Raw genomic sequence first — 27617 nt, 5'->3', positions numbered from 1 at the left:
CTGTCTTCATGTGCTGCTTCATTGTTTATGTGCAAATTGCAGTTAAAGGGATTATATTGCTGTATCTATCAATGCTACATGTTAGCATGTTTATGGCAGTTTCTATTACATGTTAGCATTAAGCTAGAGGGTTGCATTTCTAAGGCAAAGTTTTCCAATGTTTTTGTGATGTCCATACCACATCAACAAAATTGACAAATAAATCAATAAGGTACAGGAACAAAGTCTCTTCACTTCGTTACCTAACACTTCAGCCCATGATTGAAGGATCAAGCTCCATAAACAAGCATGCATCTCATCCCCCACCCCTCCACCCTGCTCCTTGGCAGTGACGTCAACTGTTTACTATCTTGTGGCTGGTTGCAGTCCGACAGGATTTACGTAACTAAAACCCCGCGCACGCTGCAGGCCAGCATGACAGGAGGAGGCACTTTGCTGCAGAGGCACCCCGGCACCGAGTCACCCAATCTCTTAGAGACACGCACACGCGCACGCACGCCCACGACGAGCACAGCTCAATGGACGCAAGTGTTTTTCCTCCCCGCTGCACTGAGGTTTGTGCATGTGAAAGCACATCAAAGCGCACGTCCTAGTTCCATGTGACAGTCCCACGCGCACGCGCGCGCGCGCACGCACACACACGCACCTTTTCCAGCAAGCACCGAAACAGCCGAGTAAACAACCCTGGCAGCTCAAGCGTTTCCCACGTTCCCTTGTACGAGCAGTGGTCGCCCCCTGTTGGCTGGTAATTTTATATACCTGTGTATACGCAGCGTGTGCGTATACACACACACACACACACACACAAACAGTATGTATACACTATATATATATATATATATATATATATATATATATATATAGTATACATATATATATATATATATATATATAATTAAAATTAAAATTCATAACACACATCGATTAATCAATTAAACTTTATTCATATAGAATTTTTCATAAAACGCAAAGCGCTGTGCAGTTAAAAATAGAATCAAAATGACAACAAAACAACAGGACGCTCCCTCCCCCCAAATATGCCAATGCTCGCGCGCGAGCGCGCGCGCACACACACAAAACACATGCACACACATCCAGTAGTTATTTTTCAGGACATATTTCATTGTGCACGGACAGTATATTTTCGTAAATGTTTGTGAATTTTCGTTTGTGGATTTCATTATATTTTTTTATATTTGTATTATTCTACTGTTTCTTGACATACAGTATAATACCACATTGGTTCCGCCTTTGTTTCCAGGGGAACATTTTTGTCTGGCTCCAGCTAGCTCAACCAGGAAGTGTTTTTATTCACTCGACGATGTATCTAAGATTAAAAATCACAGAGTACAGATAAAAGATATTAGAAAAATGTTCTTTGGCTATGCACTGTATCGTTGCATGTACTGTTACTGTCGCAATTTTGAGCCCGTACAGATTTAAAAGAAATACCAACTGAAAATGTACGCTTTTGCTTGGGGAAAGTAACCGGACAGCTCCACTCACAAGGTAAACAAATACAGTACATTCTCTCACACCAGCAGTACTTAAAAAAAATTAAGTCTATATATCTTAACCATACATTGAAGGGCCAAATTAAATTACAACCTTATGATTCGACTTTTTTTTTAACGCCAGGTGAGTTTGTGCGATCAAATTACGACCTAGAAATGTGTGAAATATGTTCCCGAGGACAGTGGAATGGCGTCACGTCCTCTGTAAACGCAGGTAGAAAAATGGATGAGATTGGGGTTTTACTTTCACGGAACTCCCAGCTGACTACCGGGCAGAAGGCCGAGTGCACCCTGAAATGGTTGGTTTCTCCTATGATGGTGTCATTGTGAATATGTTAGTTGTGACAATCTAATTTGCCTCAAGGGATAATTGAATTTGAATTGGATTTATCAATTGATCTATCACATGTACACAAAATACGTGTATTAGTTTGTGGCCATGAAATAGCTGTGAAATAGCTTTCTATGAAAATATTCAGATCGAGTCAGAGGCCGGGGCAATCGCTGCGCATTGGACAGGAAAATTATCATTTAATTTTCATGATAATGATGTTAAACCCACACATTAGTGATTTGTATGCAACTTTACCAATTTCACTGCCACAAATTTGAATTTGGTGCTTACATTGTGTATTGTGAGGATCACCCCCACCCCCCACGCCATGTCCGGGGCTCTGTAATATTGAACAAGGGAGAAGACAATATTTCTTGTCAAACAGAGCACCACGTTGCGCTTCGAGAGTGCAACAGACATGTTTCAAACTAAATGCTCAAAATGTAGTTACATTTCACTCATATTGAGATCGAGTTACATTATTTGCCAGGATATAGACTGATTGATAAAAGTTTTCATTTATTTCAGAATAAATGGAGGGGACGTCGAAAAGCACCGCGGGCGATCAACCGTCGATCGTCGCCGCTCAAGTCCCCTTCCTTCACCTGTGTAATACTTTAGAAAAAATCCAGAAATTGAAACTCCGCCCAGAAAAGTCCAAGACCCTCGGGGATTTTATCGCGTCATGGAGAACGTTCCACACTGCCCTGCATAAGGATGAGCCCAAAACAACCGACTCTTTCTTCCCGGCGATGCGTCTCATTGTTCCCTCATTCGAGCGTGAGCGAATGGCTTACGGCATCAAAGAAAACATGCTCGCTAAACTCTACATCGACGTTTTATGCCTCCCGAAAAACGGTCCCGAAGCCAACAAGCTATTGAACTACCGCACACCGACCGCGTCTCAAGGAGAATCCGGAGACTTTGCCGGCATGGCGTACTTTGTGCTCAAGAAGCGCTGCACCGGCCAGGGAAAGCTCAGCATCAAGGAAGTCAACGATTTTCTTGACTCGGTCGCACTCAACAATGCGAGCAAGAAGAAAGACCTTGTGAAAACCAGCCTGCTGCACCTCATCACGCAGAGCTCCGCCCTTGAGCAAAAATGGCTCATCAGAATGATCCTGAAGGACATGAAGCTCGGCGTGAGCAAGGAAACGGTCCTTCAAGTCTTCCACCCGGATGCCGCCGACCTCTACAACGTGACCACGGATTTGGACAAAGTGTGCCAGCAGCTCCACGACCCCTCGGTGTCTCTGAGCGAAGTTTCCATCGGACTTTTCTCCGCCTTCAAACCCATGTTGGCCGCCGTCGCGAACATCGGCGGCGTTGAGAAGCAGATGGGAAACAGCCCTTTTTACATTGAAACCAAGCTGGACGGGGAGCGCATACAACTCCATAAAGACGGCGACGTGTACAAGTACTTCAGTCGGAATGCCTTTGACTACACGCAGCAGTTTGGCGGCTCGCCCCGCGAGGGTTCGCTGACGCCGCACATCCACAAAGTCTTCCAAAGCCACGTCGTCAATTGCATCCTCGACGGGGAGATGATGGCTTACAACCCGACCGCAAAGACTTTCATGCAGAAAGGGAGCAAATTCGACATCAAGAGACTCATGGACGATTCCGAGTTGCAGACTTGCTTCTGCGTCTTTGACGTGCTCTTGGTCAACTCCCAGAAGCTCGGCAAGGAAACGCTGAAGAAGCGCTACGAGATCCTGCAGACGGTTTTCACTCCGGTGACCGGCCGCATCCACTTGGTGCTGAAAACGGAGGCCCGGACCGCGCTGGACGTGGTGAATTCCCTCAACGACGCCATCGACCACCGAGAAGAGGGCATCATGGTGAAGGATCCTCTCTCCGTCTACAAACCGGACAAGCGAGGCGAAGGCTGGCTGAAGATCAAGCCGGAATACGTGGGCGGCCTGATGGATGAGCTGGACGTTCTGATTGTCGGCGGCTACTGGGGGAGAGGGAGGAGGGCCGGCATGATGTCCCATTTCCTGTGCGCCATTGCGGAAGCTCCGACGGTCGGCGACAGACCTTCGGTTTTCCACACGCTCTGTCGCATCGGCTCCGGCTACACCATGAAGGAGCTGTACGACCTCGGCTTGAAGCTCGCAAAGCACTGGAAGGTCTACCGCAAAAACGACCCGCCGGCCAACATCCTGTGCGCCACCGAGAAGCCCGAGGTGTACATCGAGCCTTGCAACTCGGTCATCCTTCAGGTGAAGGCGGCCGAGATCGTCGGCAGCGACATGTACAAAACCAACTGCACCCTGCGCTTCCCGAGGATCGAGAAGATCCGCGACGACAAGGAGTGGCACCAGTGCATCACCCTCACCGAGCTGGAGCGGCTCCGCGGCAAGGCGTCGGGCAAACTGGCCTCGCGCCACCTTTGCATCCACGCCGCCGATGAGCCGCGGAGAAAAAGACCGAAGATGCCCGCCAGATCCAAGAAGGCGCTCGGTGACCTCTACAAGCCGCAGGATCTCTCCGGGGTCGCCAAGGAGACGGACATCTTTGAGGACGTGGAGTTCTGCATCCTCAACGGGACCGCCGATCACCCCAAGGCCGAGTTGGAGAAAGCCGTGGCCAGGTAAATCGCTCGTTCGCGCGTCGCCGTGGCGAAACAATGACCGCTCTGCGTTGCGTCGACTTCAGGTGCGGCGGTTTCGTCGTTCAGAACCCGGGGCCGGAAACCTACTGCGTCATAGCCGGACTGGAGAACGTGCGCGTGAAGAATCTGATTTTGTCCGACCGGCACGACGTGGTGCGGGCCCCCTGGCTGGTGGAGTGTCTGGAGCAGAAGCGGGTGGTCGCGTGGCAGCCGCGCCACATGATCCACATGTCGCCCTCCACCAAGGAACGCTTCGCCGAGGCCTACGACGGCTACGGCGACAGCTACTTCCTGGACACGGACGAACAGCGGCTGCGGGAAGCGTTCGGCCGCGCGGGAGGGGCGGACGGCTCGGCGGCCGTCGACGTGGGCCGAGTGGAGGAGCGTTACGGCTGGGGCGACCTTCCCACCAGTATGTTCAGACCTTTCAGGGTTTACATGGACGACTACGCCGACGTCAACGACCCCGCCAGCGTCATTTCCGCAAGCGGTTTGGATATCAGGGCCCTGGAGTTTCGTTACCACGGAGGCGCGGTGGTCGAGAAGTTGGAGGAAGGCGTGTCGCACGTCGTCGTTATGGCCGAAAGCAGACTCGAGCGTTTGAGGGGATTGAGGCGCGGCTTTCGAAAGAAGTTCAAAATCGTCAGAGATTCCTGGGTGACGGACTCGATCCAAGCGGGACGCTTGATGAACGACGACGACTATTTAGTCTGAAAAGCCTCCCTGGGATACGCGGCCTTGGAATTCCGTCCTCGGCGCGCTGGCGGCCGCCTTGTGAACGCGGATTTATTTGTCGTCCAGTGTCGCGGGATGGACAGAAATTGAGGACCGTGCCGCCAATTATCCCGATTGGACTTTTTAGCTCAGCAAGTTTGTGGAAAATTGTCATGACGTCATTTCCACCTCGTCGCTTGTCTGCCTGTGCGTGTTTTTTTTTGTCTTGCACAAAAATCGAATAATTCAGAATCAATGCATTGTTCGGCGAGTCAAATCATGTCAAAGTATTTTTAAAAAAAATGAAATTAGTCTTACTTTCGAGGAACCTCGACATCATACATGAGAGTTTGATGACTTTCCAGGGGTTTCGTGCCTTGGTTTTTAGAGTCGTGTTTCATTTTATTACAAAATCCCGAATGCAATTCGTGCACTGCTGAGATTCTGGACTTTCTGATATTTCCCATCATGCAATTGTCATAGCTCATCGCATGTAGCTCACTTGGTTTTTAATCATCTTTTTTGGTCATCTCCCTCCAGATTCATGTAGTCCACACGCTTTTTGTCGCGTGGGGAAATTTGAATTTGTAAAATGAATTCTTTTCCAATGCATGTAATGGCGGCATTTTTGATTGAATTATTTTTTAAAGAAAATAAACATGGCAAATAATTGATCCTTGTTTTTTCCCCCCCTTTTTCCTCTTTTCAGCATCCCACTCATCTGTCCGACAGTGGGCTGTATGTCACATGAGGTGTTTAAAACTGGCAAAGCCCCTCACAGCAAAGACAACCTGGTATTTTCTGCCTTCCGAAATGTCACCAGCGTGTCTTGGGACTCATTGATATGTTATAACCTTCATTTCGTCACACTCCAGGGTGCTACCCGTGGTGTCTGGGCATTGTTGGATCGAAAATAATTTTGGGGGGGAAATGAGCGATGGTATCTACTGAGTCTTTAAGGTGACATGGTTGTGGTGGTGGGGGGGGGGACCCTAGTGAGGATTAAGCGGATCGGAAAATAAATGAATGAATGAATAACCAATTATACAGTATGAGGTGCAAGTATTATTTTTGTTCACTCGGGGTCGCCATCATCGCATTCTAATGTACTGTAGTATCTGTGCCCGTGACTGAAGGCCTGTGACTTAAAAGGCAGGGCCCTGTCTCCCTGACGGACATGGTATTAGCTGAGATGAGAGTGCAGGCTAACTGGCTAAACCTTGACTCAGATTGCTTGGTTGAGTGACTCGGCGTCAGTCGCAGCCGTGCTGCTTATTGCATGAATGTGCTTGTGACGCGTTGATTGCATTTGTTCAATAAAGCAATTGAACATCGGCCAAAGACTGCGTCTTTCCTTCCGCAGGTGGAGGGATTGTAATCCATTCAAACAACCAGTGGTGGGCTATATTAAATGAGCTCACAATGTATACTTTACGGTGGATATGCAGTTGTGCAACTTCTTGCACTTTACCTTCTTGATTTTTTATTTAATGTTTTTATTAACTGAAAGATGATCCCAAACTTTGGATATTCTCTATTACTAATCAGGGGGCTAAGCATGGCTGGGACAGGTATGAGCTGCATTCATTTGGTTCAATCCAGTTTACACATCTGGATGAACCAGTCCAGAAAGGCAAGATTTTTCATCTTTGGCCCGGGTCGGCATTTTTCACATCATGATGAGAGAGTTCAAGTTTACCTGCTCCCCTGAGACAGGACCATCGTTGTTGTTCCGGACAGCTGCAACAACACTCTTCTGCCTGTGGCTTTCTTGGAGTCATCCAGTTACAGGACACTTTCCTCATCTGGCAGTTTCTCCTTTACAGGTACCATGGGTGACAAAAGGCAATCAACTATATATTTGGGCTTCGTGAGCTTTTGTTTCAATGGCAAGATGCTTTGCTATTCTCGGGAGGTTAAAAAAAAAAGTGGAAACCCATCCTTGTAAAGATGTCAAGCAAGTCCTCTTCATCACTTTCCTCCATTATGCCCTGAAAGTCAAGACTCAACTGTTTTTATGAGAGGAAGGTAGTTGAGAAATGATGTCATCAGGATGTCAACATCAAGAGCGTCAATGTCGTGTTTGCCGGCTAACTCGGAAGCCTCGTCGACGACGCAATGTCGTAGGTGGGAAGTATTCTTTCGAAAGACCATCATTGTCGTGACTCGAAAAAGTCAAATGTTGATGACCAGATGGAAAGAAGCAATAAATAGCCATTTAAATTTAAATGTCGAAATGCTAAATTATGGAGCCCATCCAAAAGGGATTAGAAGTTTGATTGACTGTGAAAAACATCGGTGAGCCAGCTATAAATATTGTTCAACAAATTCAAGCGTAGATTAGGCCAATGTCAGACACCGATTGAGTACTTAACTTCTGCAAATGATTCATATTAGATTTCAACTTTCGGAGGAGTCGTTACTAAAAAAGCAGTTTTAATATAATTACTGTATATTAAAGGTCATTTTCTTCCAGAGTTTGTAGCGCCCTCTAAAGGCCATGTCTGTCTTAGCATTGCCCTAAACAGGAGATCCCCGCATCCAATATTTTGAATATTTTTATTCACTTTATTTTTCTAATTTGTTTTGTTTGGTAGGTTGAGTTTTTGTGGAGCCAACCCCAGTCTTTCATGGCAAATTGTATATTGGCGGTCCATCCACATTTTCTTTTAAAAAGGGTTGACATTTTGTTATATTTTTTTCATCCATTTGAATGCATTTGTTTTAGGTATGCATTATACACAGATTTTTTTTTCATTTTTGGTGGGCTGGCCCAGTCCCGATCCACTGTGAACTTCTAGTTTTGCCTCAATGAAATCTCCCCTCAGGCTTGGAACTCACCGTTTCCCCTTCACACTGTTCAAAAATTGTTCCCAAAAGGCAATACCCCACCAAATTTGATGGCAGGAACCGTTCGAGGTGCTCCTCCGTGAATGACTGCGCTGTTGTTTACTGATTCTCAAACAGACGCACATTTGTTTTACAAAACATATCATAGAGGATACAGTTGCCAAACTAACCTGAAAGTACAATACATGAAAACAAATTGTCATGCCTTGAAGCAAACGTTTGCAAAACTTTGCAATTTTCATTTTCAACCGAGAAGTATCGATTACCTTGTGGGATTACAAAACACATTTTGCTTCCGTTCCAAACATTTTAGCATGGAAAAGGAATTTCTGTTGGACAGGAATGTAACAATTGTGAGAAGAATGCCTTCTTCATTTGAATAGTTCTCACAGCTAACAGTACATTGTGCGATAGTATGAGCACAACACAGAAATGCTTCTCCCACACTGGACTATTTCCAGGTATTCTAGAATTTAGTATGACTGTCAGGCTTTAATTAGAGGTACTGAACTAGTATTTACTCCTGCAGGGCATTTATGTGCGTGCGTGCGTGTGTGTGTGTGTGTGTGTGTGTGTGTGTGTGTGTGTGTGTGTGTGTGTGTGAGTGTGTATGTGAGGCGTATACGTGTGTGTGTGTGTTTGTGTGAAGCACAGTGTTGAGCCTAAAGCTCAATTTCTGCTCTTTTGAAAATCACTGGGAAGAAGCAGCGGAAAAGATGGTAATTCTGTTGGGAGTGTTGCCACGAAGGAAATCTGCACAGGAGCAGCAGGGCGCCAAAACAGCTAAAACACCCCACCCTCCCAAAATTTTTTTAAAAAGAAATAATTATATATATATATATATATGACGACCAATCCAGGGCGTAGTCCGCTTCTGGTGCAGCAGTTGAGTTGAGCTTTTTTCACATCCGACAGGTGGCAAAGCCTTTTTCTGACACAGCAGCATTTTTGAAAACAGTCATCCGTTGCCCTTTATAACATCTCAGATGGATTACTTCAATGTATTTTACTTTAGAGTCAGCCAGCCCTTCCTCTTTTTGGACTTTGTAGGTGCTTTCACTTGTCACTATTTGTACTTAATTTTACTCATCTGAAAGTGCTCTAAACTAATTTAGGATCATTGTTATTTTAGAATTCCACTTTTTTGTTTTTCAATCATTTGTTGGTTTCCTCTCTGAGCTGTTCAAATTCAGTTGAGTTGGGAGGGAGCAGACATGAATAGATGACTCCTGAAGATCCAGTGGACTGCAACAAGCATTCTCGTGAATCTTTCGGATGCTGCGCCTTCTTAATTACAATTGCCGCCCCCACAAATGTTACAGTTTTTTTTTAATCAGAGATGCAGGTAACTTTTCTAGATGATTTTGTTTGTGCTGATTCCGAATCTGCCCTCGTTTTTCTCTAGCACAGCAGGTTTCATAATAATAATAATAATGAAGAAAAACAATAACAGCAACATTAACACCTGGCGTGGTAGAAAAAAAATCAATGTCAAAAATTCGGGAACACATTGAACCATCTCTGATTAAAATTTGCTGTTCACCACTGTTATTATTGTAGTCTGGGATCTTCATTAGGATTGCTTCACCTCATTGTGTTTACCATCACTTATTCTCTCAAGAGTTTGTAGCTTTCTTCTGGTAAACGTTGGTGAAATGCCTCGTCATCGGCTTTTGTTGTTCCATTGTATCTGAAAGTAACATGAAAACCCCTCAAACAGCAAACAAATTGAAGACACCCGGTTGATATTCGTCAACCAGTCTACTTTCTGTGCATTGTTTCAGTGTCATGATTATTATTAGGCTCCTCATAATTTCCTCGGTGCACACTCAATGTATGCCTATAAAGTTGACCGTGTTAATTGCAAATTTGACATCTCAATCTTCACATTTCAGTGCAAATTGTCTGTTTTGGACTTGACTCACCTCAAGTGGAGGTGAGGGATGCGGCGACTGCGGTGCGCGGCATAACGTCAGAGCTGGAGATGTCTTATCAATTGCGCAAGAATGAGGAGCGTCACCACCGGATGCGAGTGCGAGTGGCTTTTCAATGTAATCGAACCCATCCGCGCAGCCCTTCGCCTTCGATGTAAAGTGAATTTCCGGTTGTCATGTAAACACGATGACAACATGGGGAAGATCTTTAGGAGCGGTAGCTCGGTCTCAGGCTTTGAAATCATTGACCGTGGTTCAAGTCCCCCTTGGCAAAAAAAAAAAAAAATAATCATAATTTCTCTAACAAGTAATGCTTGCTTGGGTCCTATCAGGATGCCCTTGAATGAGACATCCTCCCTAACCGTTCAAGTGGTGCAACACTCTTTTTTTTGCTGCCTACATGTGTGTTATCTGGTTCTAGTATGCGTGAAGAGCAACAGAAAGTATACTTCACAGAGCATAAAGAACGCAGTATATGACTGTGACTGCAGTTAAATTGGGTTTTTCCGTGTGCTACTGTGCCATTTGTGTTCAAATGTTCGTTGCTTACCTATAGCACATACACACAGAGGCAAATCATTGTCCATGTTAGCGTTAAAGCACTAAAGGCTAAAACAAAGTGGTTGCTTTACAATGTAAATGCACAAAGTGTAATTCTTTGTATTTGATGTTTATTTATTATGACAGTAAACCTGAACTGGGAGTGGTACTAAACAGCTTGAAGTCTCTTTTTTCATGAGTAGCTAACTATTTTTGTCAGACACGTGTCACCCACCACACAGAGCTAATATCTCACTTGCAAGTCAAAGCAAAAAATATATATATGTATTCAGTATCAGGTTTTACTACCACTCCAACGATGACTACTACTAATATATAATTTATGAATTAAGTGTTAGGTTCAGTGCCAGGTCGAATTTTTAAGTGAGAAGTCATTGCTGTTCATTACAACAAATGGCAAAATCGTATGAGGCAAGCGGCTGGGTTAGCGTTGGGCTAAAAGTTAGTAGTCAAACTTTGGTCAAAATTAAAAACAAACAAATGAAAATATCTAAAAAAAGACGTTGTGGTAGAGAAAAAGTAAACGCATTTCGATGTCTCCCGAAATGTATAAAACCGCCTCTTCAATTACAAATTTCGAACCGAGGGGAGCTTTTATTTTGTAGAAAATAGAACCGGAACCTGCGAGCCGTATTACGGCCAGCGCGAGAGCTTCCAGCGAACACGCACAGTTCCTTGGCCAATATGGCGGCGACTTGACGACGGCAGCGGAATGAAGAGGGTGAGGGCTTGATAAAGCAAAGAGGTCCGTCACAGGCTGTGGGCCTATCCGTCGACACCGAGCCCAGACCATGTTGGAAGACGACAGCTGCCGCAGCGTAGCGCGACCGAGGTGTCGGTGAGCGTGTGGATAACTATAGACGCCTTCGCGAGGCCCGGCAAGAGGGAGAGGAGGAGCGCAGCGGTGTGCGGCTCGTCTCGTCTCGGCTCGGCGCGGGGCTAGCACAGCGGCGGCTTCCCCCGGTCGGTCAGCCATGGAGGATTCGGCCCAGGCTTGCCAGCGTCTAATTTGCTACCCGGCCCACGCTCAGTCGGATGGGAATTAGCCGCGGAGGCCAAGGCAAGCCGGGACAAGCCACCAGCCGACACCTGAAGGGGGAGGAACGCGAAGCGGACCCCACGTCAATGACTGCTGCGGCAGAGGAGCCGCCACGGTGGAGTCGGCCGGTTCCCAAAATATGACCAGGGGTGCTGGGACGTGTTGGCACCAAGATGACGACGATGGCGGCTTCCAAATCTGGCTAGAACCCCCACGCGACAACCAAAAGCCATTCACCGACTCCGAGAGGGCGCAGAGATGGCGACTGTCCTTGGCATCCCTCTTGTTTCTCACCATCCTCCTCTCTGATCACCTGTGGTTCTGCGCCGAGGCCAAACTGGCCAGGACCCGGGACAAGTTGGGATCCTCCCGCCTCCTCTACCCCCGGACCCATTCAGCACATAGCAGCCTCAGAGAAAACCCACTCGCTATTTTTGTAGGAAACTCGAGCAAACATTTGTGGCGGCTGGAAACTTGCCACACGGACACTTTGTCAAACACCTGCTTGACTTTCGCCGACGCCGACCATTTGTGCAGGGGCCTCTCCGGTAAGGAGGGCACACCGGCGGTCAACATGAGCGATTTGTACCTCTCCTTTTGTAACTCCTACTCGCTGCTGGATTTGTTCGGCGGCTCGACCAGTCCGGACAATTTGAACTGCAGCCTGGACGTGCTCGGCGACGGCGACGCGACCCGATGCAGCCTGTGCGTGCAGGCGTACCAGCGCTACGACCAGCACGCCCAGGAGAAGTACGACGACTTTGAGCTCCTCACGAGGAAATACGAGCCGACCGAGTATTCTGTACGGACGTGCATGGAGCAGTGCAAGGTAGGCGAGGGGGGATTTCTGGTGTGTGGGGTGGGGGGTGCCCTTGTGGTCTTCGTGTGACGGCGAGGGTGATATGGTGGCCATCTGTTGATTTGGACCCGGATAGACGCCAGCTTTGTGGTCCCCCTCCTCCTCCTGTCGCCATGGTGACAGATTCAAGGAGATGGACCGGCCTCATGTTCATTCATGTAGCTGCCTGTTGGCTCCATGCTAACGTGCACATGGAGGCCCTACTACACGACACCTCCTATCCGTGAATCGTTCGTGCGTTCCGTTTTTCTTTTTTTACATTAGCATTTGCAAAATCATCAAATCAATCAGCTAATCAATGGGGCATGTACAGTAGTTTCGCGAGTGACGAGTGACCCGAGCTCGTGAGTTTTCTCGAGATATGAATCGTTGCATGATCAGTTTCTTACTTTGACTTGCAAGCGCAGACTTGAAACATCGAGTGCTGGATGGTGGCAGCAAACTCAATTCAACACAATAATCTGCACTTTGGCACAGATTAAAGAATTCTTCAAAAAGAGGCTTCAAGATGTGAAATGCATCACCAAATTAAACGGAAAACAATGCGACTTACAAATTGGTCACTTCAAATAACGTTGTCTGAGGCACGCCCCCCCCCCTCCCCGCTCGGTTAATGCTAACTCATCATCGAGACCACCGCAGGCTGACTGACCATTTGCACACCTGTTGCCGATTTATAATCCTGTAAGCGTCAGATATTTGAACACCAACGGCGGAGCTACACGTCATATCGTATATCACAATACTCACTGGGATATATTGTTTATCCTTTGAACTCTGATTGCACCTTGCTGAAGTACAGAGAGTTGTGATGAACTCTTTGTTTATGTCTGTATGACTGTTCCTGGAAGCCCCGTGGCCAAGGCACAATGAGTCGAATTGAATTTGACATTTCTCTCATGGCATCACCGTGCTCTATAGACAAACAATCATTCGCACCCACATTCCCGTGGCCAATTTCGAGTCTCCAATGAATGTCAAATGCCTGCTTTCGGAATGGGCGAGCAAAATCACAGTCCAGATTCAACCCCCCCACCCCCAACCTCAAAACTGTGAGGTGGTTGTACTCGCCACTACTGTATCTACCCAACTTGGAAAAACCAAAAAAAGTGACAAGATGATTTGTTATGTATTCCTTCATGTGATTTGAATCATTCATACCCCCACTTGTGGATTGGTATGGTGGTTCTCAAACTTTTTACACGGCACTGGCAAGCACCGATACCAAGTATTGATACTGGCTTTATTCCAAGCCATTGGCTACTCCTGAAAGCTGCTGATAGAAGCTACTAAATAAGACAAAAAAAACAAAAACGACATTGAGTAAGTCCTCCTCCAGTAGGGGCGCTACACTGCGGCAGATTACCACATCGGTGAATGATCGTCTGCGTCAGAAAGAAAGAAGGGTCTTTGTTGGCAATTATCTATCATAGTGTTCATTCAAATGTGATGTGTCAAAGGTACAAGTCAAGTCAAGTACAACTTTATTGTCAAATAAAGTGGTATCGGTACTCTGTATCGGCTGAGTACGCAAGGATGAATACTCGTACCAGTGTTGGCTGGAAAATAAGTGGTATTGAACATCCATACTTGATACAAGAGGTATCACTTCCAAAAATACTTTGGTCTCCAAGTACCAACATACTGACCGCCATTTGAATACAGAAACATAGCAGGTATTCCTTAAACGCGGAGTAACTATTCCCTCCGTTTGCGGTTTGATTGCAAACGGCACGATGACGTTGCACCGTTTTGTGTGAACCACTTTGAGCGCCCGAAAGCCGCATTGTTGGACTGATCAAGCGCATTGGCCACCGCCAGGTGTTTGCCTGGCCCGCGCCTCTCCACATGGAGAATGAGTCATTGAAGTCAAGAGGTGGTTTGGCGGCCTAATGTGGCGGAAGGCTCTTGTTTGCTCATCGTAGCCAGACGCACTAAAAAGGCTCTCGACCGGCTCCATTTGATCGCTGGCCGCGTTTTAGAATACGCTTGAGGGGGCTCCGACTTCAAACTGCCGCACACGTGCGCGCGGTGTACAGTAGAAGTGAGTGTCAATACAGAATTGGCTTCGCGCGCTTCGCTTTGAACGTTGCGTGTACTCCATATTGATGGTTGTGCATCTGTTCCCAACGTATCAAAAAACATGGTACTCCCAGCTTTTTTTTTTTTTCTCCCTTTCTGTCAGGGTTTTTTCTCGGACAAAGTTAAACAAATGACTCGACACACGGAAGATTGTCTTTTGACGACGGAAGAGGATCTCTGAGGGCAAATGACGGTTGTTGCTCCGTGGTCACTCTTAGAGTTCCTTGTACTCCAGTCGGACTTTTATTGTTTACATATGCGAAATACAAGAAAAATACTGCCCCCGATATTTGCATACCACGCCCCCGGTTCGGCCCCTCAGTAGTGATCTGATTACTAATGATGGGAAAACGAAGCTTCATGAAGCACCCGTGATACTTTTTGACACCTCGAGATGGTGCTCTTGGTTGAAATATAAAGGTTAGTGCAATGGAAATGTATTAAAATTCCACTGCATCTTTAAACCAAGAGTGCCCTCTAGAGGAGTCAAAAAGGTACACAAGTGCTTCACGGAGCTTCACTTGTCCACCACTACTGATTACCTTGGTTTATGCTTTGAACCACAGATACGTCGACACCTTTCAGTCTGGTCTACAACAAATCAGACTTCGCAGATGACAAATGTCCGCCTGGGCGCGATACCCATTCCCAAACCGTCTTTTGATGTTTTTCGTTCTCAAATTGTTTATTCCCACTTTGTGACCGAGTCAAGCCTTCTTCCATCTGTTCGCCCCCTCGCTTCGACGCGATCACTCTGGACTTCAAAAGCCCTCCGCCCAAACGGCCGACACCTTTACGCGCAGGCGTTTGGGGGCATTGAATACGCACCCAAACGTCTAGACATGCCCAAATTAAATGAAACTTTCAACATGATACCATTTTGCTCGTAGATTTCTCTCACACCTTCCCACCCGGAGGGAGTCAAGAGCTGAGTAACTGAGCGGAGCTGTCGTCGTTGGTGAATGGTGATGCCAGACTCCATTCACAGAAGCCCCAGCCAATCCCAGATGGCCTCTATTCACCCAAACACTGACAGGGAGGCGGCACATACAGATCAAAAATCCCACAAAGCCATCTGCTTGCCTGTAAAAAAAAAACACGAACCCAAACGCGTTTGGATGCCCACACCGCATGCTCTTGTGAACTGCAACTTCGTCTCTCTCTCTCTCCGTCAATCCTTCGACGCTTGCGTTGTCTTTCTTGAGTCATGCGTCGATAGAACCTTGAAGTAGATGCCATGTCATCATCTCATTGTGTATTCAAGTCGATCGCTTTCGCCATCCCAAAAGGTACAATGCGGGTTTTCCCTTCATGCGGACCGATTTAAAAAAATTTTAAAAAAATCACAAATCACTTCATGCACGTAAAGTACCAAAGCTTCGTTTGTCCTGAGCTGCGTCAAGGAGTTATTATTATTATTTTTTCCTTCAAGGTCACAAAAAATGGGCGCAGATGTTTTAGGGCCGCCGGCACACCGCTTGATGCTTCCGCATCCAGCGAGGACGCGACCATCACCCCCCAAAAAAATTGACAGTTGGCCACCCACCCACGCACATCGGGCGATTTAGCATAAGGATTACTTGCAATGTGAATCGTGCGCGCTTGTATCGCGTTCTCGGGCTCATCGTGCAAAGTGTTGAACCGTGTTGCTTTTTTTTTTTTTTAATCGTCAAGGTGGACGCAGGTTGCTACAGAAAGCGGACCTGGCTGAGAGTCAAGACAAAAGAATGGGGACGTATTAAAAAGTGGAGCTGGCTTCTTTAAAATTGCCTCTATTGATGGTGCCCTCTAAAAGGAACTCAGCAGTGAGCTATTCATTCATTCAATTTAGTTTGAAGTTCCATTCTTAAAAAATATTTTTTCCCAGTGTTTTTTGAAGCCATTTTTCCTTTGATATAAATTGGAAATGATGATATTTGAGCATTTAAAAAATATATACAGTATATCAGACGTGGGCAGCCCGTTTCTCCAGTGGTTAGCACGTCGACCTCACAATGCAGAGGTCGTGGGTTCGATCCCGGCTCCGGCCTCCGTGTGTGGGGTTTGCATATCCCCCCCGTGCCTGCGTGAGTTTTCTCCGGATACTCCGATTTCCTCCCGCATTCCAAAAAACTTGCATGGCAGGCTGATTGAACGCTCAAAAAATTGTCCCGAGGCATGATTGTGAGCGGATGGTTGTTCGATCGGCTGGCAACCGGTTCAGGGTGTCCCCCGCCTACTGCCCGAAGACAGCTGGGATAGGCTCCAGCAGCCCCCCGCGACCCTTGTGAGGATTAAGCAGATCGGAAAATGAATGAATCAATATATCGGAAGTGTGTATCGAACTGACAGGCCCATCGCGTGCTGACAAAGTGCACCATATTGGACATTGGTTACGTTTGATTTTGAATGCAAAACTGAAATCCGCATCCCAATGTACTCTTGGACATTAGAAAATGAAAACACCAACAACTCGAGTGAATTTCATGCTTTCAGTTCCCCACAGCAGTGACGAAAGGCCGATGATATCATTGATAGTGCCGCTGTTCATGATATCATTGATAGTGGCGCTATTCTAAATCCATCCAAATAAACCGATCTGCGTCTGTCCTCGAGGGCTCGTTTCACGTCTCCTCAAGATGTCAGTCATTGCGGCGCCTGACAAATGAAGCGTCCGTGCGGATGAACGACGACTCCCACCGCAAATGTCCCCTTGATGCTTGATGTTTCAGGTGGGATGAAACGAAAATCAAATCAACCGTTACCCTAAACAACTTTGTCGTCAGTCGTCGTCCACTCAGGAAAAAGTCGCGAGATCTGTTCCGAGTCACGAATTGGCAGCACTGCGTCACGCTATTGATTGTGAGCACGCATGTGAGACGGCATTTTACACAAAATACAGAATTACCGAGAATTAGAATAAGAAACTGTGATTGTAACCACTTGAAGTTTTATCCCCTTTTTTTGTGCTCAACCGGAAACGATTTCCGCCCTATTGATCAAAAAAAAAAAAAGGTCAGTGGACAGCGGTGAAATTGGCCGTCACCGTGAGTTCACTAAATAGAGTTCCTATTGATTGATTATGGTGCTCCGTCACAGGAGCTGCCCGCAACATGGCCGTAGCGATGGCGAAGTCACACACTTGGCAGCATGCTTGGTAAAAAAAAGTTACTCTTCAATCGACAACTTTGTACTTAATATAACGAGATACAACTATTGACGAGCATCCGGGAAGTGCGTGGCTTCACCGTGGCTAAAGTAGGTTGAAACCCACACTTGATTTGACTCTGTGTGTGTGTGTGTGTGTGTGTGTGTGTGTGTGTGTGTGTGTGTGTGTGTGTGTGTGTGTGTGTGTGTGTGTGTGTGTGTGTGTGTGTGTGTGTGTGTGTCACTGTCACCCTCTGTCAGGCTGAAGCGGAGACGCTTGCTTGCAAAGCTCTTGGCACCGAAGGCAAAACACTCATTTGTTTATATATTGCTAATTTTTTTAAGCAGCTCCTTTTGTTCCTGATACCATTTTGACCTGAGTGTGTGTGCGTGTGTGTGTGTGTGTGTGTGTGTGTGTGTGTGTGAATTGAGGCAGTTCTGAAGGCAAAAGGGGGTCCAACCCCATTACTAGCACGGTGTACCTAATAAAGTGTCCGGTGAATGTGTATATATTATTCACTGAAAATCTTGTCTAGTCGCTTTACGTGTGCATACGCCAAAGCAATGCAAGTAAGTACTTTGGCGTCATCTGGTGTATACCTGGCAGTATTGTTGCGTTTAATTCATTGATAGTGTTTTTGTCTCGTTTTGAGATGTCCTGTTTTCTTGGCAGTCCTTGATGACGCCTCGTGCACCCTCAAAAATGCACGTGAAAGTCTTTCTGCTTCCCTGCCGACGTAGCTTCTCAAAGCTGATCTTCGTCTACTTTGCTCTCACAACATGTCGTGTGTAAATGCCAGAGACTTGAGTCTCTTCAGACTCCACACGTTCAATCCCAGGTACCTATTTATATTTATTAGTTAAAAAAAAGGGTCTGAAAATGACTGGCCCTGAATGATTTAATATTGATTGTGTAATGCACAGGTGTCAAAGTAAAGGCCCGGGGGGCCAGATCTGGCCCGCCACATCATTTGATGTGTCCCGTGAAACCAAATCAAGCATGTCAACTTCCACGATGCTTGCTAAAGTTTGAACCAGAATGTCAAATTGTCATATGTAATCCATGATGACGTGGAGATATTGCAAGCATTTTCCCGTTTCCAAACCCCTTCTTACATGAACGTAAACAAAGTTGAAACAAGTCATTATCCTTGACTTCTGATTTCAGTACTAGGTATCCATCAGTTTGTTGTGTGCTTTGTATGTAATATGTGGAGCAGTGATCATTTGACAGTTTGAGCCCAGGGACTCGCTGATCAGAAAAGTATGAGTCCCATTATGCATTTAGAGAGTCCCAAATTTCGAATTCTGAAATGGTCTACTTATTCAATTGCATATGATAATAACACAAACAACAACAATATACTGTACATTGATAATAGGTTTATTTCTTACAAAACAAATGCTGCAAAAATGTAAATAATTCAGGCATACAAGATTTGCTGAGAAATAGGTTCTTACAGTATTTCATCCCATGGTTCAGTCTGTGTTCATAAATTCTCCTGTCTTTACTCTGCTTATTATCGCAAAAAACTATCCAACTTGAGCTGCTTCCTCTGTGATATCTCCGCAATAAACGTTCGCAACACTTGTTGTAACGTTACACAACTTGGCAATGGTCTGCCGATCTCGCCAATCTCGTCTCGCGAGAACGGAAATCTTATCACGCGAGATCAAAACAACAAAGGTGGCGATTGTCAAACCGCGATCGTTGCTGGAAAAAAAAGATGTATTGTAGTTTTTTTTTTTTTTTTGACTGAGAAATTTCCTTGCGTCCCAAAAACGCACATTATTTGGAACTGTGCATCCCGCGGGAAAATTATTCGTCTAGGACGCAAGACGCAGAGGTAACGAGATGGCTGGTGGAGGTGATTCAACATTGATATCCTTTCACAAAATTCAGTCATAACGGCCCTCCAAGGGAAAACCGTAACGACAATGTGGCCCGCGACAAAAAATGAGTTTGACACCCCTGGTGTCAAGTGTCCCTACTTGTTTGCCCCCATGTAATAACGTCACATCATTTTGTGCTCGTAGGTTGTTCAGACCCGTACGCGAGCTAAAACTCCTGCGCACCTCATTCGAAGGTGGTTTGTATGTGTTGAATAATTTAACTACTGACTAACAGTTGTTGTGTAACGCGGCTTCATGACTCCGGATGTGTACTGTACAAACAATTTCATTGCATTTATCGAAATCAGTTCTTGTGCGATTTTCTTTTTTTTTTTCGGGGGTGGAGTATGAGTGACTTGATCAACCACAGCCAATAGAGTGTGCGCGTTTGCCACTTTTTAAGGGACCAAAAGTAATGGGACAAATTAATCACGGTCAATCAAACTTTCAGGGCTCTGTGGCATCATTTTCGCGCCGGGGCATCGCATCTGAAGCAGTTCGGTGTCTTCGCCGATGGGGCTGGCGGCCCACCAAGCTCCAAGGTGACAGAGGATTTCTGAGTGCCAGGTCCCCATTCACAATGATCACACATTAGACTGATCAAATCAGACCGCAGGCCTGCTTCCTGACTAACTCGATTTGCTCTCATACGCTTCCCTTTTCACGCCGCACGCGCACACGCACGTGTACACTTTTGCACAGTTGCACTTGCGCACACGAGCAGAAAAAAAAAAAAACAGCGGCGAGTGGGGCAGCACCTATTGAGCGCTGATGAAAAGCAGAGACCGGCGTTACCTTGGTAACTGCTGGCATACATTTTCAGGAGGACCCAGATTTTTCTGTCTGACTCGTATTGTTTTGGTTCTATTTCCATCGCCGTGGCATCCCTGGACTTATGATCTCACCTCTCGCTGTCAGGAATGATGCCGCGACTGGATCCTCAGAGGGATGCCGAGGAGCGGCTCAAACTCCCGAAATATGATGCAGCCGTTGAGGTGTCTCATTTATTGATTATTTTTGGGTCGGGATCTTGATCCATATTCTGACTTTGGCAGTTTACGACCACTAATAAAGCTGAGCAGCATGCGTGTTAACGCGATTGAATTTAAGATTTGGTTGCAATTGTAGGTTAGCGGGGAAATGTACAGTATATGCTTAGGCTCGGATTCTTAATTAAAGTGACAGTAACTAGCCCGACATTCGTGTATTTGAGGCGGCTTTCAAAATCAGCCAATTTTTTTGATGAAGTGAAGTCATTCCCCCACCCCACTCCCCCAATGTCAGTTCGATATTTATCCTGTATCACGGTGGGTGCTGGAGCCTATCACAGCCATCTTCGGGCAAGAGGCGGAGGACACCCTGAACCGGTTGCCAGCCAATCGCAGGGCACACAGAGACCAACAACCATCCATGCTCACACCCACAACGCGGGAAAATTTTGAGTGTTCAATCATCTTGCCATGAATGTTTTTGGAATGTGGGAGGAAACCACGCAGGCCCAAGGAGAGCATGCAAACTCCACACAGGGAGGTCGGAGCTGGAATTGAACCCGGTGCCTCTGCACTTTGAGGTCGACGTGCTAACCACTGGCTCACCGGGCCGCCGCCATTTTTATTATTATTATCATCATCGGGCAATTGCATGTACAATTCACCGATGGCACTCGCAAAGAATAGGAATCTGGAGGGCCGAAAGAAGCGTTTTAAAACTGTACGCGTGAGCTACAATAGTTAATAGGCTGCAAAAGTGAGTCGCATGCCTCCGCATCAGGCTGTTGCTCATCTCGGCATGCATGTGTATATATGCGCGCGTGCGCCGTTACGGGTCGATCGCGGGAGGTTGGTTGATCGAAAAGTAGATCTTCGGTCAAAAAAGGTTTGGGCACCCCTGGGTTATGTGAACAGCAAACTGAGGTGAATGAGCTTGTCCAACACATTTGCGAAGAACGGAGATGTTGAGTCTCTCTCTCTCTCTCTCTCTTTCTTCCTCTTCCAACACTATTGAGGCTCTTCTGGATGAATGGACACAGCATACCCCCAAATTCTAACAGAAAGTCTGCCGATACGAGCAGGGGGGCGACCGGGGACTTTGATTTTCTGCGGGCGTACCGCTCCGAGATTGTATCATAAACCAGCATGTTTTTCACCCTCTAATCACGACTTCTTCTCTGTCCCTTCCAGACGGCCTACAAACCGTGGCTGTGTGCTCAGTATTTCCCCACCATGCAGCAGTCGTGTCAAAGAAAGGTATCGTGCCACCAGTACTGCTTGGAGGTCCAGCAGAGCTGCCCGTTCATCCTGCCGGACAACGACGACTTGATCCACGGCGGCAGCCCCAGTTTCATCTGCACGGGTTACTGTCCACTCTGTCTGGCTATTGCGGTCTTTTGCTTTTTTTTTTTTTTTTTTTAATTGTAGGATATAATATTCGAGATCGTATTTTGGAGTGTTTGCCAACCTTTACTGAGCCAGAGCACGAGCCAGAGCACGAATGTTTTACATTCGGAAAAAAAACCCCATTCTCGTGGCACACCACCAGGCAAATATTTCACAAAAAGTATTTGCACTGAAATTACGTTGAGCTATGCTCACCGTTAACTCGAACTTATCAATTTCGGGTCAATTAATAAAAACTTATTTAAGAATCATTTTTAAAAAATATAGATTAAAAAAAATTATTATGTACACTGAATAATTTTTTAAAACTTATTAATAATGGAAAAAAGTACTGCAAAGGGTTGAGGTATTTTTCCATTTTTTCAATGTATAGTGATCGGAGTGCCGAGGCTAGTGAGGCTCGTCTCCACTCTCATCCACAATCTTTTTTTTTTTGTGTACTTTGTCGATGTATGAAGTAGAGGTGAAGCGACTAGTCGATTAATTGAGAACTAAATAGATGACCCAATTAATCGCGGGTCGATTAATCGTTAAGATAACCTTGTTAAATTTTAAATTGTCCAAATCCTTGGAATTTCAGCCTCCTAACAGAAAAATATTTTCGGATTTCTGTCAAAGTCCATACAAGCGGACTGATTGTCTTTGTGTCCTTTCAAAATAAGACACTCTTGCCTATTTTCTGACGTGTTACAGACCAAACCAGTAACCGAATATTATGTATGATATTGCAGTTTCTGCTCTTTCAGTATGAAATCATGTCCCGTTTTACAAAAAGGTTTGTTTTTTTTTTCAATCCGATCTATCGCTTAATTGACAACCGATTAATCGATGATTCAAATCAGCGTTAGTTGCAGCCCTGCTATGAAGACTGTCATCTTGTCGGGCAGACATTTTGCTGCCCCACCAACCGTTCGAGTCTGGCAAGGGCAGCAGACTGGGCGGGTCGAAAGTCCTGTGTAGAATGGCGATGAAAACTCAATGAGCACCAGTAGGGTCGACTAATTTTCGTCGATTAATCGGGTAATCGTCGATTGCGTCGATTAATCGGTTCAGCCATTATTCGCCAATTCAACGTGGTAATCCGCTGTCGTGTTTTCAACGTCAAAAGATGCCTAAAATGTGTTTTTCTGGTCGGCGTCACTCCCGTTTCAGGACTCTTGAGAGCGCATCCATCAGAGAGCAAGGCGGAGTGCTGCGACGTCCGATGGGACTCCAACATGGACGGCCCCTCGGGCGAGACGCTAAAAAGGACTGCCTCCTCCTGCCGGCCCAAGGGGGCCTCGGTCACCTCCACCGCAACCCCGAGACTGTGCAGCGGGCGGCTGAAGATCTGCTTGCTGGCGCTCGTCCTCCTGCACACCGTCATCATCATCTCGGCCTCCCATAACTCCACTTTGGCGGGCGCGGCCGTCACCTTGTCACCGGAGAAGAGCGAGGATTGAATATCGGCATTGGCCGAGGCTTAAGGGGTTTATTGCTTTTGCAAATGTCACGGTCGGGGATATGGCCGGGATCGCCCCCAACCCCCCAAAAAACAAAAACACCCAGCACAGGATGCGGGAGGGCTTTTATTGAAGCTCGGAGTGGACTGGACCGCCCACTTAAAGAAGTGACCTCTTACCACTTAAAAACCTGCTCATTGTTTCTATTCCAGTCATATGTTTCGGAGCATCTTGTGCCTCCACCTCTCCCCTCCTTCCGTTTGTTTTTTTTTTTTTCTGTGTTTCTGTGTCTGGATTGCACGTGGAAATGGACAGCGATATGAGGGTGCGCGCCCCTGCTTGTCTCTACATTCCACTTTTTGATCCTTTCTTTTGATGAATCCGCCTCGTTTCCCCTTCCTCTTCCTTTCGACCTTCCAATAACTCATCACTCACTCGCGTGGGTCTTTCAAAAAAATTCAGCTCGTCTATATTTTCCTCAACTCTTCCCCTCCCTACATGCCTAGACAGTTTGGCCCCTAGAGTGCACTCAGATTTAAGATAACGGCACCAGGCAGTGCGCGCCCCGGCAGTGTTAAATTTACCTCACGGATGGCAGTGGTGGCACTCAAGTGACAAAAGCGCTTCATGAACTTGTCATCCGTCGACATTGTCGGAATGAAAAAAAAGGGGGGGGGGGGCTGAAAACTGGAAAGGGGTTGAAACCAAAACCCCGGGGGCCTCATTTATCAACAAGGCATACACACCAAGTATTTGTTGAGCCATTTCCATCACACACAAAATCAATCCTTATTCACGTGTGTGGGTTTATAATTCTCGCTCTTCTTGCTACTGCGCATTGCTCTTATTTTGCCTCCTTTGCACTTTTACACGAGCAGTATTTACAATCATGTATTTGAACAAGGTATAATAAAGAGCTTAACAGCGGAGAACCTTTCCCGTCATTTAAGCGTAATCCCAAATCATGTTTGGCCACAAAATCGTAACATTTTACAGCCATCTCAAACTGCTTAGGTTAAACGTTTTCCTTTAAAAAATAAATAAATTGTTTTTCTCCCAATGGGAGTGTGTTACATTTCAAACAAATACAAAAATACAGTTGTGCCTTGCAATGCGAATGACCCAATTTATTTTTCCAGATATCGGCCATTGTGTTGATGTATTTAAAAAAAAATTTTTTTTTTTAAATTATAACTTGCCTGCAAAAAAAAAAAAAAAAGGCGATACTAGTGCTGGATGGCCGCAGTGAAGTTGACAGCTTACTTCACAACAAGTAGTAGTTTGGCAGACAATCAACAATTCTTCTTCGTCGTCTTCAAGCTGTTTATTGCCACTCAAAGTTTACTGTCAAACTAAACATAAAACAAAGAGAATTACACATTGTACACTTAAAGCAACCACATCACTTTGCCTTTAAGTTGGGGGAAATAGACGAAATAGACAGTCATAGACGGACTAACGAATGGAATCGACGTGGCAGGGTTTTAACGACTTAAGGAACGGCGATTTGAACACAAATGGTGCAGCAACACATCTAGGCAAACTCACAGGCGCATACAGGGACTTGCCAAAGGATTCTGCCCCCTTGAAGTTTTTTACCTTTTGCCAACGTTTTAGGCAGCAAACATATCGATGTAAAATTGGAATTTGTTGTGAAAAATCAACACCAAGTGGGACACCATTGTGAAGCGGTGCAAAATTCATTCACCCCGGTGGCCATATTGCGCACACCGGCCGGAACCACAAAGAATGAATCGTGACGCACCCTGTTTATTGTTTCCCTTCTCTTTAATGAGGTGATCACGATATCCTTTTATGAAGCGGCACGGTCACTCCACGGATTCGGATCGTATCGGAAGGCAGCGCGGAACTCAATTGAGCTGACGAATATTCTTGAACCTTCAGAAAAATCCGATGGCGGCGGATTTCTGGTCATGCCATGAATGTTTCTATTCACCCCGACATGAAACATTTTCGAATCTCCGCGTTCCCGCTTCAAAACCTTTTTGTTCTTCTCCACTCAGGTTGATGATTGAGACCCCCGCGTATTGAGTGCCTCTTTGCCGTACACCCGAGTCGAGCCAGCACTGGCAATGGAGCAATATGATATTGATTTCTAAACGATATCGAGAAAGGTGCGTCTTTTGCGACCTTTATGCCACCCTTAACAAACTGATGACCCGGCCAAGCAAAGGGCTCCATTCGCATCGACATGTGAGGAGAATTCAAGGGCTAGACCCATCCCATCCGTGCTTCTGAGTGTGTGCGCGTGTGTTTTTTTTATTCTTATTTTTACTTGTGGCCATCTGATGTGTGTTATAAGTGCACAATGGAGTCCGAGTTTGGAATCGTGACATCATCAGTTCGCATCCTTTGAAGTGAGAAGCGCTCTCAGATTAGGCTGGCGAAGGACTGACCCGACCGCAATTTGCTAACGTCAACCATATGGAGATGTGAAAGGAGTTGGAGGGCGACGCTGAAAAGAATGAAGGGAAATATAAGATGAAGGTTTGAGACGGATGTCAATTTCGGTCCTGTAGGTGCAGCTCTTATCTGTTGGATCTGGTCGCAAATTGGCTTTGCAAAATGTTTCTTCGGTCTGCACCGTACATTTTGGAGACGCACCGAAACTGTGATCCTGCCACTCCCTCCCAAAACTTTCTTGATGATCGATTGTATAGTTTTGTTTCAATCCCACTTACCAATAGAGAGCAATCACCCCCATCCCCACCCCAAAAACCTTGTTTTATGAGACGAATAGAGTTATCCTTCAAGGAGACAAATCACAATGTCACAAAACAAACAAGGCGGAGGTTTTATTCCTGAGAAATGTATTTATTTCATACCATTGTAAACCACTGTAGCATTTTGCACAGTTTTATACTCTTGTTTCAAAATTAGGAGAATTTAAAAAAACTAACAACTGTACTTAAATAAGGACGAATGCACATAATGTCCTCTACTTAAAAGTTAAATACAACCGAACTGAATTCAATGAAAAGTACTGCACTGGACTAAATAAAAAAATAAAAATAAAAGAAAGCACTGAGATTATGCACAGATAATTCAGTCCCCTGAGGGGAAGCCCACGTTCTAAATTTGGAGAAACACTGATTGACTCGCTTCCTTATTATACGACATTCCTCGGTCAGTGTTTTTTTTTAGGTTTTTTTTTTTTTTTTTTTTTGCTTTTCATTGTGACACCCAAAACATTCGCACACGAATTCATATCCGCAAAATCGTCTTGCAACACGTTTGCCGTTTCTTTCCTTTTGGTTTCTTAGATGCAACCAGCCGACTCCCGCGCGACATCTTTGCTCATTCAATTCATCTCCCAAAAGCAATGATCATCATGTCTATTAAATCCATTCATAGACTTTTAACCTCCTGACCCTTGCACCCCCCCCCCCCCCCATCCCCTTTGCCTGAATAATGAAAACATTCCCCGGAAGACAGCATATTCGTTCCCCTGGTCTCGGCCCATTCGCATTGTGTGCATCTATGCGGACGATGCTTTCTGTTGTAAATATCCCGCCCCCCTGCAAAAATGGCCTCCCGTTACCCTCTGAAGACTCACAGCCTGCCCTCCTCAAACCCTCTGTTTGAATCTCACTGTGATTTCTGTTTGCCTCCTCCGTTTTCGTCTGCTTTCGGAGATTGTTCTTGCCGCATTTTTACGTTGCCTACTGCAGTGGTGTGACTTGATGAGTAGGACTGAGTTGGATGTTTAAAAAGATGCGATACAGAGGTCGTGGGGGGAAAAAACACAAAAAAAACTACAAAAAAACAACACTTGAATTATGAAAAGGGTTCGAATACAGACAAAAAAAAAGATAACATGATCATATTGTCATACTAGAGATGCTTTAGTTTGCTATTTTCCTTTCTTTTCTACAAAAGACTTGATGAAATGAAATTATTTATAACAATGCGTCCCTCAAGTCATGATCTTTTATGGACGTGAAAAAAATGTATTTATTAACATTTTGTTCGAAATAAAAAAATAAATATAAATTATGTTACACATTATTTTTGTTGTCTTTTTTTGTGAGTGGCTGATTACGGGAAAGCGATGCCAGGACTGCACGTTTGATTTTGAAAATGAAGCATAGCACATTTGGAAAAAAATATGTGACTGTACCACCTAATCTGATATTTTTAAAAAAGTTACGTTTTGCTGCAAAAGAGGAGTGGATTGGATTTATAAAACACACATATTGTAACCCTTACTAAGTGATAAGGGGGGGGGGTAATTT

The 27617-nt window shown here is 45.6% G+C and overlaps 2 protein-coding genes across 3 annotated transcripts; both read left to right on the top strand.

Annotated features, from left to right (window-relative positions):
* The first annotated feature begins 1289 nt into the window (after positions 1-1289).
* lig4 (ligase IV, DNA, ATP-dependent) lies at positions 1290-5853 on the top strand. Of its 2 annotated transcripts, none has more exons than XM_086111531.1 (3): positions 1290-1509; positions 2377-4444; positions 4510-5853. In XM_086111531.1, the coding sequence occupies exons 2-3, from the start codon at positions 2382-2384 to the stop codon at positions 5177-5179; spliced, it is 2733 nt and encodes a 910-aa protein (XP_085967657.1). In that variant the 5' UTR covers positions 1290-1509; positions 2377-2381; the 3' UTR covers positions 5180-5853. The 2 variants fall into 2 exon arrangements, with proteins under 2 accessions (XP_085967657.1, XP_085967668.1); XM_086111542.1 differs by lacking the exon at positions 1290-1509 and adding an exon at positions 1649-1813.
* Positions 5854-11172: 5319 nt separating this feature from the next.
* On the top strand, positions 11173-27390 carry nalf1a (NALCN channel auxiliary factor 1a). Its single transcript, XM_086111518.1, has 3 exons — positions 11173-12392; positions 21704-21875; positions 23072-27390. The coding sequence occupies exons 1-3, from the start codon at positions 11703-11705 to the stop codon at positions 23359-23361; spliced, it is 1152 nt and encodes a 383-aa protein (XP_085967644.1). The 5' UTR covers positions 11173-11702; the 3' UTR covers positions 23362-27390.
* The last annotated feature ends 227 nt before the right edge of the window (positions 27391-27617 follow it).

Source organism: Hippocampus guttulatus, chromosome 1 (genome assembly GCF_054856545.1).
Source record: "Hippocampus guttulatus isolate MCC_2025c chromosome 1, RoL_Hgut_1.0, whole genome shotgun sequence".
NCBI lineage: Eukaryota > Metazoa > Chordata > Actinopteri > Syngnathiformes > Syngnathidae > Hippocampus > Hippocampus guttulatus.
Note: the sequence above shows the minus strand (reverse complement) of the source record. Positions and strands in the feature narration are given on the sequence as shown.

Coding starts and splice junctions, on each gene's coding strand:
- lig4 (XM_086111531.1), top strand. CDS start 2,382: ATGGAGGGGACGTCGAAAAGCACCGCGGGCGATCAACCGTCGATCGTC. Junction 4,445..4,509: donor TTGGAGAAAGCCGTGGCCAG/GTAAATCGCTCG, acceptor CGTCGACTTCAG/GTGCGGCGGTTTCGTCGTTC.
- nalf1a (XM_086111518.1), top strand. CDS start 11,703: ATGACCAGGGGTGCTGGGACGTGTTGGCACCAAGATGACGACGATGGC. Junction 12,393..21,703: donor CGTGCATGGAGCAGTGCAAG/GTAGGCGAGGGG, acceptor TGTCCCTTCCAG/ACGGCCTACAAACCGTGGCT. Junction 21,876..23,071: donor CCCCAGTTTCATCTGCACGG/GTTACTGTCCAC, acceptor CTCCCGTTTCAG/GACTCTTGAGAGCGCATCCA.